The sequence below is a fragment of the Glarea lozoyensis genome (genome assembly GCF_000409485.1).
Source record: "Glarea lozoyensis ATCC 20868 chromosome Unknown GLAREA5, whole genome shotgun sequence".
In the NCBI taxonomy this organism is placed as follows: Eukaryota; Fungi; Ascomycota; class Leotiomycetes; order Helotiales; family Helotiaceae; genus Glarea; species Glarea lozoyensis.
The window spans coordinates 1,020,854-1,037,618 of NW_007361000.1; the positions used below are offsets into that span (position 1 = coordinate 1,020,854).

Below are 16,765 nucleotides of genomic sequence, written 5' to 3' on the forward strand. Positions count from 1 at the left end.
TAGATAATGCCAGTTGATGTTGTGGTAGAGGTGACTGGATCCTTGGAAGTTTTCCTGATAGCTAAGAACAGCAACAATCACAACCTGCTGAACGCAAGAGCTTTGCTAGGTCCCTCCCAACAGTGAAACTGAACGGACTGCCAAAGGAAGTTGACTACAAGGTTGCGTGAACTTGAGCCAAATCCATTCCAAGATGGCAGAGGCTGTGAATCAGTGTAGTTTGTTGAATGAAGCTGGTGATGTTCAGGAGGACAAAGTATGTAAAGGATTCTGCAAGGTGATAAGTTGATGGTGTCTGCCAGAAGGTAGTGTTAAGATAGCAGATTGAAATAGACAAAGATGTGAAATGTAATGTTGAAATAATGAAGTTGTTGGCCAAATCTGGGGCGCCCAACTAACAAGTGGTCCTTGAAGCTATGTACCATAAGCACCCTAGGGCCTAGGCAAGCTTGGGGTGATGTGGATAAGAACCAAACAGAATTCCAGGAGCAGCTTTTGAGTGAAGTTCTAATAGCAACCAAAACCAAAATGTACAAAAGTGTAATTTAACAGTCAAAAACAAGATTGTTTCTGATTAAATTTTCAGCAACATTCCATCAAGATCTGATCTTATGTCATGAAATTCCCAGCCAGACGTTTCCAATCATTCTTGGTGTCTGTTGACGCCGCACGCTACTGGTGGGGTATGACCAAGCGATCTACTTCGGCAACTGATCGCACTACTGCAGGTTTTCCTCCATGTTTTCCTTCATCAAGGGACGACTTATTTAATTCTGCTCGGCCGCAAGTCGGGAATCTTTGGCTTTTCAACTCAGGAGAAAGGAGAAGTGTCCATCAAGAAAGACAACGACAGGAAAAAAACCCAGGAGAAGGGAGAAGCATCCATCGAGACGTCGACAAGAGGAAAAAATGAAGGCCGCCTTGCAACCTGGCGCAATGCTCCCCAGACAATCGTTGCACGCAGACATCGAACCAGAACGAGGCACAGACTTCCAAAACTTCTTGTATTATCCTGTCATTTCGTAGTACAGTCGTTTCCAATCATTCCCTACTTACATGTACTCGAGGTACTCTCTTATCATACGTAAACTTCCTTCACATATCGCTTTCTTCACTTTGTTTTCTTCACATCGCTAACAGATTCCTACAAGCATCCACCACAACATCCTTTCAGGAATGCAAGCATCATGACAAACAAATATCCTGTCATCTACTGCCTTGTATGGAAACAAATCACTTTCGCTTATTTTGGACAGAAGTCGTCAAGCTTTTGTTGATAATGTTGCCAACCCGCTCCTCAAATTTGGACCACTCCCGTCCATATCGATTCCAGAAGTTTTTGCATGCACCCTTGCTTCGAATGATGCCTTCATCTGCAAGTTGTTTAGACATGTGGTCCATAAGTCTCTCATCTTTAAGGACATCCATGCTTTCGTCACTCGCCTCAAGTGCCCTCCGAGCCGCAAGAAGACGCCAGAGAGCCTGGAACTCTTCCTGAGTCCACGCACTGTTCTTTTTGCTTGAAGCTCCGTGGGAAGTAGCCTTCTTGGCGGTCGAGGTTGATGTAGGTAGCTTGGTGCCAGATCTCTTCCTCTTGCTACTTGTGTCCTTCCAATCATCATCACTGTCGTCCTCTTCATCCTCTTCGTACGATTCATGGTCTTCGTCGGCTGCATATGAAGAAGTTGGGGATGAGGACATGCCACTTTGTTGATTGAAGGGCGCGTCGCTCATCTCTGGGGAAGTCATCGAAAGAGTTCGGGAGTTGACACTGGACTTTCTTGCCGGTGGATGGGATGATGAAGGTAGAGCAGTCCACTCATTGTCCATTGAAGATGGGCCATCCAAATGACCTACTTCCTCTGGCGAAGGTGAAGCAGAAGCTTGGCCTTTGTTTCCGTGTTTCTTCTTCATGAGAAGGTACATGGGAATGCCAGGTTGGCTACTGCCAGAAACGGCCTGCCCTGTTGCTGTGGCTGCAGCTTTCTTCTTCTTCGCTGCGGGAACATATTGGTTGACATCGTGATCACTTGATCGTTTTGTCTTTTGTGGTCCGGATGCTTGTGGCTTCTTCAAGTCATTGGAAATTGATTTGTCGTAATTGCCTTCTCTTTCCTTTTGCAGCTCCAAGCGCTCTTCTCTACCCTCCGGACCGCGTGGAGTTCCGTCTATCAAAGCTCGATAGAGGTTCATACACTGATCCATCGTCATGCCAAAGCCCCGGTTGTCACCATTGTTAACTGGTTCTTGACGTTGGGCGTGTAGTGCTGTCGGCTCGTCGAATTCACTGTCATGATTGATATCTTCGGTGCTGCTCGAATCCTCAACCTCGCTCGAATGATGGGCTGCGTTGTTTTGAGTGGTCTTGATGTGGTTACCTACTCAGCCTGTTAGTATACGCAAGCCATCGAAGATGGTGACTGGAATGCTTACTCTCATGGTCCGATAAATTTTCTTGCTCGACACTCTCCTCACTGTCTTGAACATCGACACGGGCTTCTTGTGCGGGCTTATTGTGACCCCATCCCGACGACGGTGCCAACTCAATGAACCGCTTCCAATCGTTTTCGGACAGCTCGTACCCGGAGTTGACGCTGGAGATATCAAGGAGACTGGAGTGATCAAGGAGACTGGAGTGATCAAGGAGACTGGAGTCGTCAAAAAGGTTGGAGTCATCGAAAAGGTTGGAGTGCTCAGGAAGGCTGTAGCTCGTAACAAGGTTGGAGTCTGGAGATGTTGCTGGTGACTCCAGACTTCGTCGATCGCATGTTCCTTCCATTGCGTCGATGTCAACTCGGTATAGCTATCGATCGCGGTTGCGACAGACGAGCTCGAGCTCTGCGTGTTGGTGGTATGTTGAATCAAGACTGGTTTTGATAACGACTTGGCGAATTGCAGTTGTGAAGATTTTGGGAGAACTGAAGATAATCTTCACGACGACAGAATTTTGTCGACAGGTATTTGATGTGGATGTAGATATAGTTCTACAACCTGTCAAGAAACAATGGCACTATCCTTGAGGTGACAATGGTACCATTGCAGAGATCATTGGGTCGGTGGAAAGAATAACAAGAATAAGTTTCCAATTTTTGGCGCACATGGTAGGGTACAATAGGCACGCTTAGACAATATCAAGATTAACACTTTTGGGAAATACACCAGACACTTCTTACCAACAACAATGATATGTTAGATATACTGAGATAACTATAGTCTATGTCCATTTCTCCTTTCTCTTTGCATTCTAATTACAGGACCTTTTAATTGTGGTTGGTTTCCTCCATTGTGATACCCTCACGTGATAATTTTAGTTGAAGAAGAATTTCATGAGCTAGCTTTGTCGGTTTATTAACAACATTATAACGCTAAAACGGCGTGTTGTATTACTTATTGAGACTTGCTTTCTATATCATTTGCAGTAAAACATACAATTATTACAATGTGTATCTGTCCAGAATAGGAAGCTTTGTGGGAGTGGCATCACGTGATACTGAGCGCTAGCAGGAACTCTTGTATTGTTTTTGTCCAATGGTGAATGAGACGGAGTGAATGGGTCCTAACAGCTTCATACATTCGTCGATTTTCCTACCAACAACATTGTTTCTGCCGAACCTCGAATCAAATATGGCAGTTAAGATCAATTTGCCTCAACGCAGTAGTATTGTTGGTGTTGAAGATATCTGCCAAAATCTCTTCTCACCTTTTGGAACTGTTGTCGAAAATCCTTCCCCATCTTTAGTGCCCTCCGCTCAGATAAAGAAGCTGCCACCGAACTCAGTGCAAGCAAACCAAGGATCAGCTTTAAAGTATTTAGATGTTACTTTGATGAGAGACTATTATGGCTCCGCCCCATCGAAGCAAAAGGCAAACGCGGTGATGAACATGTTCGTTTGTGCACCAAGGAAACTATTGCCTGCTGAGCACGGGACAATTGAGGGGTTCTTTCCTGTTGAAATTTTAGAGCGACATCCCTATACCACTCAGACATTTATTCCGTTGGGTCTTTCGAAGCTGGAAGCAAAGCAGGCAAGATATCTAGTCATAGTTGCTCCGAGTTTGGGTCCCTCTTCATTAGACAAGAATCTTCCAGTGCCAACTGAGGCGGCTTTCGGTGATCGATTACCAGGTCGCGGTCTCCCTGACTTGACTAAGTTGAAAGCATTCCTAGCTACGGGTGCTCAAGCTGTCACATACGGAGCCGGAACGTGGTAGGCATTGTCTCTCGTTGTATCCTCATGTCATCACCTTTGACGCTCGACGATGAATTCCTCCCCCAAGATGCTATAAATCAATTGTATTCTGACATTTTCATAGGCATGCACCCATGGTGGTTATTGGGGACAACGCAATCGATTTTGTGGTTGTCCAGTTTGCCAATGGTGTAGGAGTTGAAGACTGCCAAGAAGCAGAATTAAAAACTGAGGGTGCAAGTCTTCTTATTGCAGTTCCTAATATGACTGGGAAGGCTTCTTCGAAGCTATGAAGATGTGCATAAGCTCCCTTGAGCCGTTTCTCCAATTTTGAGCGGATACCTAATAACGTAAAGTTACCTAAATTTATATTCATACGCTCAATACCGCATGAGAAAGAGGTACGGACACAGCACAATAGTCGAACGAGTATATGTGAGTATGTGAATACACTCTGCTGTTGGTTGAGTGTTGGCTGATCAGGTTTCTAGTTGCAATGTCCCGCTATAATTTGGCCATCACATCTCCTACTTGGGTTGTAGCAGGACAAACGTTACCAATTCTTCCATATGCTCCGGCATCATCTGTTGAGGCATAGCTGAAATTTGCCCGTACTTTACCTCCCTGATATGTCTACGGGAAAGCTTCATACATGGGTTTAGTATCTTTGTTGGATGGAGCACTTAGTAACACATGACTGGATATTATGTTTGGGTGTACAGTATGTGTAGAGCGTGATACACACAACCGAAGGCAAGGATACCATAGTAATCGTAGCTCTAGAACATCAACGTACATAACACTGCTTCACATTGCACAAAGGCTGCATCTCCCTAGTGCTCCCGTCAAATCAGTCCTCAGTAGTAGAGCTTAAGCGGCAAATCTAGCAATACTTCGGTCTGGTACGTCCACTAACCGGTCTGGTTGAATTTGAACTCTACACCTATTGAGACGAAAGATCCTACAGTCTAAACTTTTTCTTTACTCGAAAAGTATTCATAAAGTCCTTAACACTAAAGCAACACTTAGAAATCCACAGCTAACAAAGATGGGCATTTGGATAGTTCGTGAGGTTGGAACGAATGATGTATTTCATGTTACTACTACTTTTTCTGGAATGTATAGTCGATCCATAAAAAAAAGGTGGCAAAAGTCTCCTTTTGGTGTTTAGGTTGTTGAATTTCTAGCCTCTTAACACCGAGTGAATTAGAGTGATCTTGTACTGCTGGTTAGAATGAACTTGAATGCACTGCAACGAGCTGTTTCTTTTGCTGCTTCTTTTGCTGCTTCTCCTTCATATGCGTAGTAACCAGAAGTTCTCAGGCGCTCAGTCACCTAACAATCACACAAAAAAGACTTCGCGGCATGAGATGGCAATTGCCACGTTGCCTTGGATGAATTTGATTTTTGCGGGTGAAGCAAGGCTTACAAGGCTATGATTTATTACGTCGCTCGCTCCTGCCTGGCGGAGAACCTTATCGAATGTGCTGGTCGGCGCTAATTACGCTAGCCGAACATCAAGCTCTCTGAGCTCCGTTGTATCGATCATTACTATTTCATCCTCCATCCAAACCTACGACATATCCATCAAACTTCATTTCCACACACCCTTTCGTCTCTCGCTATTCCGCAGAGATACTCCGTGTACCATCACCATATATTTCGAAAATACCCAGATCGCGATAATATCCAATCTCACTTTATAACCTGACTTCGAGTCCACATCTCAAGATGTCCGCCGAACCGGATCATGTCGAGCACAAGAAGAAGGTGAACTTGAAGTAAGCGGTTCCAGCTATATAGCTCATCTACAGAAATCAAGTACTGACCATTTTTGTAGCGATGCCTCTGGATCTGAGGCCAAGGCGGTATGTTTACAGCGCCACTTGGACAAGTGGCAGCATCGATTCTAACGTTCATAGGCCGATGACACCGCAACGGCTATTCTCAAGAAGAAGAAGAAGCCCAACTCTTTAATGTACGTCAGGATGCTATGAATACCGGTGTTTGTACTAATACGGCTTCTGAAGGGTTACCGATGCCGTGAATGACGATAACTCGGTCATTGCCTTGTCCAACAACACCATGGAGACATTACAGCTTTTCCGTGGCGACACTGTTTTGGTAAAGGGAAAGAAGCGCAAGGATACAGTTCTTATTGTTCTCGCGGATGATGATTTGGATGACGGAAGTGCACGCATGAACCGTGTTGTTAGACATAACCTACGCGTCAAGCACGGTGATATTATAACCGTCCATCCATGTCCGGATATCAAATATGTGAGGCTTATCATTTTCTCATCTCTGCAGCATCTGCTAACACAATAACTTAGGCCAAGCGTATTGCAGTTCTGCCCATCGCCGATACCGTCGAAGGTCTTACTGGTTCCTTATTCGATGTTTTCCTCGCCCCATACTTCCGCGAAGCCTACCGACCGGTCCGTCAGGGAGATCTTTTCACAGTTCGTGGTGGTATGAGACAGGTGGAGTTTAAAGTCGTGGAGGTTGACCCTCCAGAATACGGTATCGTAGCACAAGACACAGTCATCCACTGCGAAGGCGAACCGATCCAGCGCGAAGACGAGGAAGGAAACTTAAACGAAGTTGGTTATGATGACATTGGAGGATGCAGAAAACAGATGGCACAGATTCGAGAGATGGTTGAGCTGCCATTAAGACATCCTCAGCTATTCAAGTCCATTGGTATTAAGCCTCCTCGTGGTGTTCTGATGTTCGGTCCTCCAGGTACTGGTAAGACACTCATGGCTCGAGCTGTGGCAAATGAGACAGGTGCCTTTTTCTTCTTGATCAACGGTCCGGAAATCATGTCGAAGATGGCTGGTGAGTCCGAATCGAATCTGCGAAAGGCATTTGAAGAGGCCGAGAAGAACTCCCCTGCAATTATCTTTATTGACGAGATTGATTCCATTGCCCCAAAGCGAGACAAGACAAACGGAGAAGTCGAGCGCCGTGTCGTTTCTCAACTTCTTACCCTTATGGACGGAATGAAGGCACGATCGAATGTTGTTGTCATGGCTGCCACCAACAGACCCAATTCCATCGATCCTGCTCTTCGTCGTTTCGGTCGTTTTGACCGAGAAGTTGATATTGGTATTCCTGATCCAACTGGTCGTCTCGAGATTCTCCAAATTCACACCAAGAACATGAAGTTGGGCGATGATGTTGATCTAGAGCAGATTGCATCGGAGACTCACGGTTATGTCGGTTCTGATATTGCATCCCTCTGCTCGGAGGCTGCTATGCAACAGATCCGTGAAAAGATGGATCTCATTGATCTCGATGAGGACACCATCGATGCCGAGGTTCTCGACTCTCTCGGTGTCACTATGGACAATTTCCGCTTCGCTCTTGGTGTCTCCAACCCATCTGCCCTTCGCGAGGTTGCAGTTGTGGAGGTACCAAACGTCCGCTGGGACGACATTGGAGGATTGGAGGAAGTCAAGCGCGAGCTTATCGAGAGTGTCCAGTACCCAGTCGACCACCCCGAGAAGTTCCTCAAGTTTGGTCTGTCTCCATCTCGCGGTGTCTTGTTTTATGGCCCTCCTGGTACTGGTAAAACACTGCTTGCGAAGGCTGTCGCCAATGAATGTTCTGCCAACTTCATCTCCGTCAAAGGCCCTGAGTTGTTGAGCATGTGGTTTGGTGAATCTGAAAGCAATATCAGAGATATTTTCGACAAGGCTCGCGCTGCCGCACCTTGCGTTGTCTTTTTGGATGAGTTGGATTCCATTGCTAAATCACGTGGTGGGTCCGTTGGTGATGCTGGAGGAGCATCTGATCGTGTTGTCAATCAATTGTTGACTGGTAAGTTTGAAACCTCCCTGTGGTGAGACTATGACTGACTGTAAAATAGAAATGGACGGTATGACTTCAAAGAAGAATGTCTTTGTTATTGGAGCAACCAACAGACCTGAACAGCTCGACAATGCCCTTTGCCGACCTGGACGTCTCGATACTCTCGTCTACGTTCCTTTACCGAACGAGTCATCTCGTGCAGGTATTTTGAAGGCACAGCTCCGAAAGACACCTGTCGCTGATGATGTTGACCTCAACTACATCGCATCTAAGACTCACGGATTCTCCGGAGCCGATTTGGGTTTCATCACTCAACGTGCGGTCAAATTGGCCATCAAGGAGGCAATCTCACTGGACATCGATCGCCGCAAGGCACGTGAGGCTGCTGGGGAGGATGTTGATATGGAGGACGAAGACGCTGAGGATCCAGTCCCACAATTGACAAAGGCTCATTTCGCAGAGGCCATGTCACAAGCACGACGATCTGTAACTGATGTCGAGATCCGCCGCTACGAGGCGTTTGCTCAGAGTATGAAGAGTTCCGGCCCTGGTGCGTTCTTTAAGTTCCCAGAGGCCGGGGAGGCGGCGCCTGCTGCGAACGGTGGTGCCGACTTTGGAGACGCTGCCCAGGATGACAGTCTCTATGACTAAAATTGTACTTTAGTTTTCTTTTCCTGCGCGCATTTGCATTGAACCATAGATCAGGTCGGGGACACGAATATCGGTGGACTTGACTAGGGAGTCGGGGTCTACAAGGGTGGTCAAAGATCTTCCATTGCCTGTTCGCGCAATGAATAGCGGCGTCCAGCAGGTGAACCTCCTTTACAAAAGGATGAAATCTATTTTAGGTGTTACAATAGTAGATTAGCCAATAAATTTCGTTATCAACAATTTGGACACTGTTGTGATAAAAGACTGCTGAATAGGGATGCATAAGTAAGCAGGTGAAGATTATTTCTCACACGGTTATGTGTACCATTAAGGTTCTTTACGGTTTTATCCAGTGGTTTCTTTGGCAGCTCTATACCGACAAAGTCGTAGAACTGCAACCCTGACACCTCGGCTCAGGAGCGGACCGCCTCAAGCTCCCGCTGCCAAGGCCAATTCTTCCGCCTACTGTCAAGTAAATCTCAACAACTTCAAAGTTACATAATCTCTTCATCACAGTCAAGACATCTCTTCGTTCGATTTGCTCGCTCTTACTGTTGCTAAAATGGAAACCCGAGGGCGTTCAGAGTCAAGCACTCCTATAAACCCACCACACCCAAAAGTTCTCACCTCATCCTCGCCCAAAACACAATACTTAATTCTCTACAACTTCTGCTCAGCCATTGCCTGGCTTGTTGTTCTTGGTCGCGTCTTGCTATTGGTACCATTGGTAGGATTTGGTCGAACCTATAAAGGCGTTGGTACCTTTGCAAAATGGACGCAGACAATGGCTTTGCTTGAGGTGGTGCATGCTGCTACTGGTACGAATCTTACTTCTCCAACAACGAAGAATCCCAACAAGCTAACAATCCAACAGGTATTGTCAGAGCCCCAATCTCGACAACACTCATGCAAGTCGCTTCTCGAATCCTGCTCGTGTGGCCGGTAACCAACACCTTCCCCCACCTCGCCAAATCCGCCGCCTACTCCAGCATGCTCATCGCATGGTCTGTCACTGAGGTTATCCGGTACTCGTACTTCACGCTTTCGCTTTCTGGATTCACACCAAAATTCATGACATGGTTGCGCTACAATGCCTTCTATGTGCTATACCCGCTCGGTATCAGCAGTGAGTGCTGGCTGATATACAAGGCAATCGAGCCGGCGAAGAGTATCAGACAGGAATATGCATGGCTTTTGCAGGCTATCTTGGGTATCTATGTGCCGGGAAGTTATATCCTTTTTACGCATATGATGAGGCAGAGGCGGAAGGTTATGAGGGGGAAACAGGTTAAGAAGGCGTAAGAGTTGCGCTTGAGATGGCGAATGGAGGGATGTGTACAAAAGCTTTTTTCAAGTAGGATGTACATATGGTGCAACAGACGTTAACCGAACATAGATGGAGGTCTAGCTCAGAAATAAACGTCTTGCTTTAAACACCTTCTGCAATGTGGCTGTCTTTCTGGGTTTTCCTTGTGCCTTCGTCTCATACACCTGAACGCACCGAACGTGAACACAGTCGAAAATGGTCGTTTCGGGCATCCACGATTCCAAGAACATGGTACCTTAGGTAGTTCTCACAATTTCATCCATTCCAATCCACCTCTCTTCTCTCCTTTCCAAAAACATCTCTCTCGATCTTCAATCACCACCCCAACCCAGCTTCTCTCACCTCGTCCCCCGTCTCGTATACAACACATCATCATAATCCCTCCCATCACCCCTTCCATACCCATACCCCCCATCTCCCCTCCCATACGTCTCATAATAATCGTCCTCCTCAAACTCCCTCCTACTTCTCCTCCCACTCTCTCCTCTCCGTCGATGTCCCATGCCCCTACTCTTCCTCTTCTGTTCTCGCTCCCATTCCTCTTTCTCGCCGTATGTGATACCCTTGGGGTAGAAATGATGGACACAGGCGAAGACGCCGAAGATTTGGAGGGCGTGGAGGAGGGCGTGGGAGGTGCCCATTTTGAGTTTTGTTTAGGGCGATTATTTGGCGGGAGGTAGTGGGAGGTTGGGTTAGATTGTTTTATTTAGTGGAAGGCGAGGGGATGGGAGGGGACATGTTTGGAAGGAAAGAAAGAAGTTGAAAAGGTTGAGAATTTGGATTTGAGACTGAGAAAAGATGATTGTAGGTTTTGATTTACGAGAGGGTGGTGTCAAATCAGGAATTACAACTCGCGAAGGATGAGGCTGGTATATGCCTCGCCATTTTACATGAAAATCTTGAATGACCGAACCGTAAGTTTCAGAGCACTTGAATTCGCAAACTCCTCAAGATCAACAAAAAGCGAGTTGAATTTTAATGATATCATACGCATCCATTTCAATATACCTTAATGTCATATCTAAATGCGCTGAAAGATAGTAAGAAGTGACGGTTAATACCAAATAAATGCTTAGCGAAAGGAATCATCCTCGCATCCCGTACAGCAGAACATCCTGCATAAAGACATAAGCCCATCTCCAATCAATCCTCAGCATAAAAATAGAAGTTTATTCGTAAAACACATGACTGCTTTCGCTGGGCGTGTCGGGCGTAGGGAGAGGACGAGGCAATGAGGAAGCGAACTCGCTTAATTGGGTTTTAAGACATTTGAGGTGAGATGCTGCTTCGTGGTAGCACAGTAGATATATGCATAATATTATCCTAGTAGGATAAACGTTAGATGTTAAAATATTAATATAATGAAAACGGCATCACCGGTTTCTTCAATATTTAGTAGCGAATGTACAGTCAAAGTTTCACAGGAACACGTTCCGTGAATCTAGATAAATGAACGCATCAAATACATTCAATGTTTGTAATCAAGATCTACATGGGACCATTGAAGTAAAACAATATGCGTCCTTTTTCACGACGGGCTAACGTCACATTGAAGATGTAAACTCCCGTCAAATAACCGCCGTCTGGCACCAAAAGTACAATCAAACCAACTCGATAAAATATTTCTTCAACAGTATGTAACGTAACTTCCTCGTGGGCTTAGCGCCAGTCTCCATTCACCTCCTACATCTGTTTACCGAACTCACATCAACTTAGGGTGATCTTCCAGCTTAACGAGTAGTCCTCACCTTACTCTTTCTAAATCCCATATGAAACTAGAATTCTTTGATTGACCGTCGTCACAACTTTTCCTCCTTATGATCACGATCTTAAAAAAGTGATTTAGTGACGCCTTTCCGCGGTCAACGAAGCTAGATAATATCGCCCCATCACCCCAAAAAACCCCAAAAAATACTTTACCTCAACCATTATCCATCCCTACCACGTCTAGTCCTGTCCCGTAGGCTAGGTTCAACGCGGATCTCTGGGTGGTGGTTGGTCGAAGCAAATGTGCTGGTTTGAATATATATAGTAATATGATGGTGAATAGGTATGTGGGGAATGTGTGGTGGTGAAGGTGAGACGTCACGTAGATGGATTGTAGAGACGCAGGTTTGCTTGGTCTTGCTTTCTCTTGGCTCTTTGTAGATATCTCGAGACGAAGAGACAGTTATGAGAGGCAAGCTGTTTTAGATAGGCTTCAGCGATGTTGGATTTCCTTGTCTGGCTGTTAGCGATTTCTACTTACTTAGGTGGGTAGTAACGGCAAGGGAAGCGAGATAGTATTACCACTTTGGTAGAAGCCCGCCGGACATGTCAAGACCTATGCTGGCGAGTTTTGCTTAACTCCATCTGATCCTCGTTTTAAGATCAAAAGTCATTCACGCAGCAAGAATACACAAATTGTTCAGTTTCGTAATATGGCTTAATTTGTCATAATTCTCCCCACCCCTAATTGCCAATTGGTATCTTCCTTGTGGACATGTAAACACATGCCCCCATTACCGTTACGCCATAGCCAAATATACAAATATACATGTGAAATATCCGTCGAGTGATCGAACAACGCTCCGTCAAGGAACATTGGTCCCTACGGGCTGCCAGCACGCCATCATAGTGACTGCTTTCATACCAAATCCAGCTTGTCAATAAAAACATTATCGTATCCGTATAAAACGCTCTTTTGTGTGCCGATGCTGGCAACTAGTCATTCTCATTGAATGCTCTCCTTTTCTCCGAATGGTACTCTTGAGGCTACCACCTCAAGATAACGCCGGTCCAAACCGTAGCTACGAGTACGTACAGAGCTGAACGACGACTTAGCTGTGGTGCCGCACTTTGAATATCGAACGGGCTGCCTCCTCCTGAACCATTACTAGCCGACTTGCTGGTAGTTTCAGCATCCGCTGGATTAGTGCTTGTGGCGATTATCTGAGTCCCTCTGCTGTTGCTTTCGGTGAGCACGGTAGTACTCTCTGCTCCTCCATCGTCATCCGTACTGGTGGAAGATACAGGTGGTGTAACCGTCGACAGGGTTGATGTTATTGTAGCGCTTGTTGATGTCACAGAGGTCGTGGTCTGAGAGCTCAACACCTGTGTTTGACTTGTAGCGCTTGTCGTGGGAGTCGAAGTGGTCGTTTTCGCTTCTGTGGTAGAGGCCACAACCGTGCTACTGGTCGTGACAGGCACAGACACTGGTGGTTTTGTCGCTGAAGAGACAGATGTTACAAACGAGGGACGTATAGTTGTTAATCCATTGCCCCTCGTGCTAGAGGAAGTCGTGGTCGAACTCTGATCCGCCGTTGGACACAGGGCTGCTATTATGCCTCCTCTCATAACTATTCCGAGCAAGGTGTTGGCACTTGCGCCGACCGTAATACAAGATGTTGTAACCTGTACTGCCAATACGCTGAGCGCCGTCTGACATTTTATCGAGCAACCGTCTTGGAAATCCGCAACCGTACACACAGGAATTTGACTATAATTTCGTTAGCCATTGGCGACAGGACAGACCACCCATAGACTGCGAACTTACCCATCATATGTGCTTTGGCAAAGTGTTGGCACCAATCCAGTTGAGATCTGCTGGAAGTTCGCCAGAGACAGCGCATTTGTTGACGGAAGCGCAAACCCCAACATAACCAAATTTCTTCGCTTCATTTTGTTGCGATCTTGCCTTGCGAATCTGGGGAAGAGAGTGAGGTTGAGGTGAGACCCGATAAGAAGTCCTCGGGAGCAAGTAACCAGGACGTAGGTGCTATACCACGAACGGATTCGTCAGACGAGCTCAAGCCCCACGATGCGAATATGAGGAGTAAAAGTCTTAAAGAGCGTAAGCTCATAAAAGCCAAACGACCCAAGTTTTAGATATGTCGATTTAGATATTTAGTTGTCCATTCCCTGGGTCGACCATGCGATATGCGACAGGAAGTGCCTGACGTTGACGACCGAGCGCGGATGGGACGAAGCGATGGCGGTGTTGATTGCGGTCGCAACGAGTAAGTGGCCGTTTGAATATAGCCGTTTGTAGAAATGACGCAAAGAAAATGTGAAGATGTCGATGTCAACGAAAGTAGAGGCTGCAATCCTGTGTTTGTGTATGTTCCTGCTCCTGTTCCACAATGCTTCCTCCTCGCGATCCCGATGTCAATGGCCTCGCTCTACGAAGGCTGAGGAGATATGAGAAGAGAAGAAAGAGCTAAGAGTCGAGGGCCAGCTCTTGTAGAAGGTAGCAAAGGGGGAGATGGAGAATGTAGCGACGATCGAGAAGCTGATCAAAGCTGGATGAAGCTTGAGAAATTGTGATCTCTCTGCGGTTGTTCTTACCTGCTGTCTCGCCAGCCCCTCCGCGCCCGCGTCGCTCCCAATGAGACTTGCGCCGAGGATCTTGACTTCGTCTTGCGAAGATCAGGGGTTGCTGGCAGACGCATGACGATTGGACCAGATGAAAGGCGACTGCTGCTGAATTCAGCTGGCGGTCATACGGCCGCCAATCATCGACACGTTTCGTGCGATTTTGTGCGCATCAGTGTTCACACTGCTGGATTCAGCGATTGAAACGAAGAAAGCGGAGGTGGACTCGGCGCAAGTGTTTCACGACCAAGATGGGCCATGATCGCTAGGCCAGTCATTGGCACCGTCTCGGTCTATCACACGCAGTGACCGGTGGGATAGACTCACACCCTTAACTAGGCGGATATGGGGGTCTGAGTTGGGTTCTGGGTGCTTTTATCATTCCTTCCTATCAGCACGATTGGGTTCATCTCTGTTTCGTCTTCTCCTGACACAAGCGAGTGACTTCAGGAATAGCTTCACTTCCAAGGCTGTTCACCGTTCACGAGAGCTCTAAGTACTAAGTACACTTGAACATGACCATGTCTTCACTATAATGCTGAGTCCTTTGTCATTGAAATATAAATGAATTTTCTCATTCTGTAAACTTTCTACTGTTGCGGTTGTTGGATTGGGTCTAGAATTCAGCACGAAGCTCCGCCCTCATTGGCTGTTAAATAGCCATCGTATATTGTTCACGCTATGCGACCTACACAAGCATTCGGTCTCTACTCAGTTCAAAAATCTTGTGTATTAAGTAAAGACATCAAATTGCTATTATCTGATATTACCATTTTAATCCGCTTGCCACATGCGCGCTAGACTATTAAGGCACCTTTTGCATGTGAAAGACGCCGATTATGATTGGTCGGCTGGTTTAATTTTGAGAAGTGTAGCCTTGACGCCAGCCTTGTCACCCCAACACGTCAATTGAGGAATAAAGAACCAGCTGCATTACGCACCCAAAAGCTGAGCAACAAGGGACCTTTCAGGCTGCATATTGCCAATCGCATATCGTGACCTCCAACTTTTGAATAAAAACCGCCGTCAGGAGTATACGGCCTCGAACCCTCAACCCGGGTCACTTTCCCCAGACCGAGGACCACCTCAGTCACTTCGACGACGATTCTCGGACTCGAATACAAGAAATCATACGCAAAATGCCTCCGTCCGAGCCTACGACGCCGGTTCGAGTACCAAAAGCGGTCGCCGCATATACAGCAAGCACACAAGACCCGGATCTGCGGTCACAAATCAACTCGGTGCTTTGGCAAGGAGGGCACATCACCAAGTACGCTCAATTCCTTCAACCTCTCAGCTCCTAATTGCATACTACCAAATTCCAGTAACTAACTTCACAAGAATACAAGAGTCACTCCTCCACGCGCTCAATGCCTCCCCTACGAACTGGCCCACCCTCATTCAAAACCACGCTCTCTCGCTCCTTCGCTCCGGCGAAGTAACCACATTTCCAGACCTCATGTCAAGGGTGTTAGAAGACATAAAGACGGATTCCGGTGCGGCGAGGAAAGCTGAAGCTAGTAGTAATGGGGTGAATGGAAAGGACAAGGAGCCTAAGGTGGAGGGGAAGGGTGAGAAGGGTGCCAGTCTGGCGTTGCCCAGGACGGTGGTGGATGAGGGTGTCAGGGTTACCAGAGAATGCTTGGAGCTGGTTTGTGAGGTCCATGAGTAGGCGGTGGAGATATTGGATCTTGAAAGAGGGGCAAACAGAATATAGGAACGAAGGAGTTGGATCGACTGATGATTAAGGGACATTGGGAAATTGGGCCATTGAAAAGCATCCAAGGAGCATCGGCGGCGTTGGTTACGGCTATAATCATATCATTCTAATTTCGAATTTTTATCCAGCTCTGTGACATTTCGTTTCACTCGATCAGCATCAAATATCGGGTTTTGAGGTTTTCAGTCTTCGCCTTGACGACGCAAGTTTGGGTGTTGTTGAAGTAAATGAATTCTCTGCTTCTATCACATGGAAAAAGTCGAATTGTTTCGAAGAGATTTTACGATTGGCAACTGTGCAGGACGACTTGTAATCTCTTGCTAAACATAGGCTAGTAAGTGTTTGAAACAACACAGCGGAAACTTGGATCATAATCTTGCCCTGCGATCAGCGGCTAGATAGTCTGAACGATTTGGTACGTACTTTCGCTCCACGATAAGGCATTTTAAGACTTGTTATTTCCCAAAATACGGAGCAACTTTGCGGTCCATCGCCTGTCCTAGACGCTCCACTTCCCTTGTTTCAGCCTCGACTTCTAGAACAGTAGAACTCATACTTCGACATAAATTCGCTCTGTCTTAGTTCTCACAGGTGAAAGACAGTCTCCATAATACACGTGGGTAAATGAGCAGACTCACTTGGCTTCTTTGAATGTTAAGTGGCTGTGTTTGAAGGATGAACGCTCATGGTGAGCAAAGTAAGTGTAAC

General features: G+C 46.4%; 7 protein-coding genes across 7 annotated transcripts; 4 read left to right on the forward strand and 3 right to left on the reverse strand.

Moving 5' to 3' along the window:
* Positions 1-1,233: 1,233 nt before the first annotated feature.
* GLAREA_04530 (uncharacterized protein) lies at positions 1,234-2,779 on the reverse strand (the record flags this gene model as incomplete). Its single annotated transcript, XM_008086907.1, has 2 exons — positions 1,234-2,378; positions 2,434-2,779. The coding sequence occupies 2 exons, from the start codon at positions 2,777-2,779 to the stop codon at positions 1,234-1,236; spliced, it is 1,491 nt and encodes a 496-aa protein (XP_008085098.1).
* Positions 2,780-3,624: 845 nt separating this feature from the next.
* GLAREA_04531 (RmlC-like cupin) lies at positions 3,625-4,483 on the forward strand (the record flags this gene model as incomplete). Its single annotated transcript, XM_008086908.1, has 2 exons — positions 3,625-4,208; positions 4,315-4,483. The coding sequence occupies 2 exons, from the start codon at positions 3,625-3,627 to the stop codon at positions 4,481-4,483; spliced, it is 753 nt and encodes a 250-aa protein (XP_008085099.1).
* Positions 4,484-5,921: 1,438 nt separating this feature from the next.
* GLAREA_04532 (P-loop containing nucleoside triphosphate hydrolase) lies at positions 5,922-8,657 on the forward strand (the record flags this gene model as incomplete). The annotated part of the gene is made up of 6 exons (XM_008086909.1): positions 5,922-5,971; positions 6,031-6,058; positions 6,113-6,168; positions 6,221-6,470; positions 6,524-8,015; positions 8,065-8,657. The coding sequence occupies 6 exons, from the start codon at positions 5,922-5,924 to the stop codon at positions 8,655-8,657; spliced, it is 2,469 nt and encodes an 822-aa protein (XP_008085100.1).
* Positions 8,658-9,219: 562 nt separating this feature from the next.
* Positions 9,220-9,959, forward strand: GLAREA_04533 (uncharacterized protein; the record flags this gene model as incomplete). Its single annotated transcript, XM_008086910.1, has 2 exons — positions 9,220-9,475; positions 9,532-9,959. 2 exons carry the CDS (start codon positions 9,220-9,222, stop codon positions 9,957-9,959), a joined length of 684 nt encoding a protein of 227 aa, XP_008085101.1.
* A 363-nt stretch (positions 9,960-10,322) lies between these two features.
* Positions 10,323-10,625, reverse strand: GLAREA_04534 (uncharacterized protein; the record flags this gene model as incomplete). Its single annotated transcript, XM_008086911.1, has 1 exon — positions 10,323-10,625. One exon carries the CDS (start codon positions 10,623-10,625, stop codon positions 10,323-10,325), a length of 303 nt encoding a protein of 100 aa, XP_008085102.1.
* Positions 10,626-12,738: 2,113 nt separating this feature from the next.
* Positions 12,739-13,644, reverse strand: GLAREA_04535 (uncharacterized protein; the record flags this gene model as incomplete). The annotated part of the gene is made up of 2 exons (XM_008086912.1): positions 12,739-13,462; positions 13,520-13,644. 2 exons carry the CDS (start codon positions 13,642-13,644, stop codon positions 12,739-12,741), a joined length of 849 nt encoding a protein of 282 aa, XP_008085103.1.
* Positions 13,645-15,476: 1,832 nt separating this feature from the next.
* On the forward strand, positions 15,477-16,009 carry GLAREA_04536 (uncharacterized protein; the record flags this gene model as incomplete). The annotated part of the gene is made up of 2 exons (XM_008086913.1): positions 15,477-15,607; positions 15,679-16,009. The coding sequence occupies 2 exons, from the start codon at positions 15,477-15,479 to the stop codon at positions 16,007-16,009; spliced, it is 462 nt and encodes a 153-aa protein (XP_008085104.1).
* Positions 16,010-16,765: the final 756 nt, after the last annotated feature.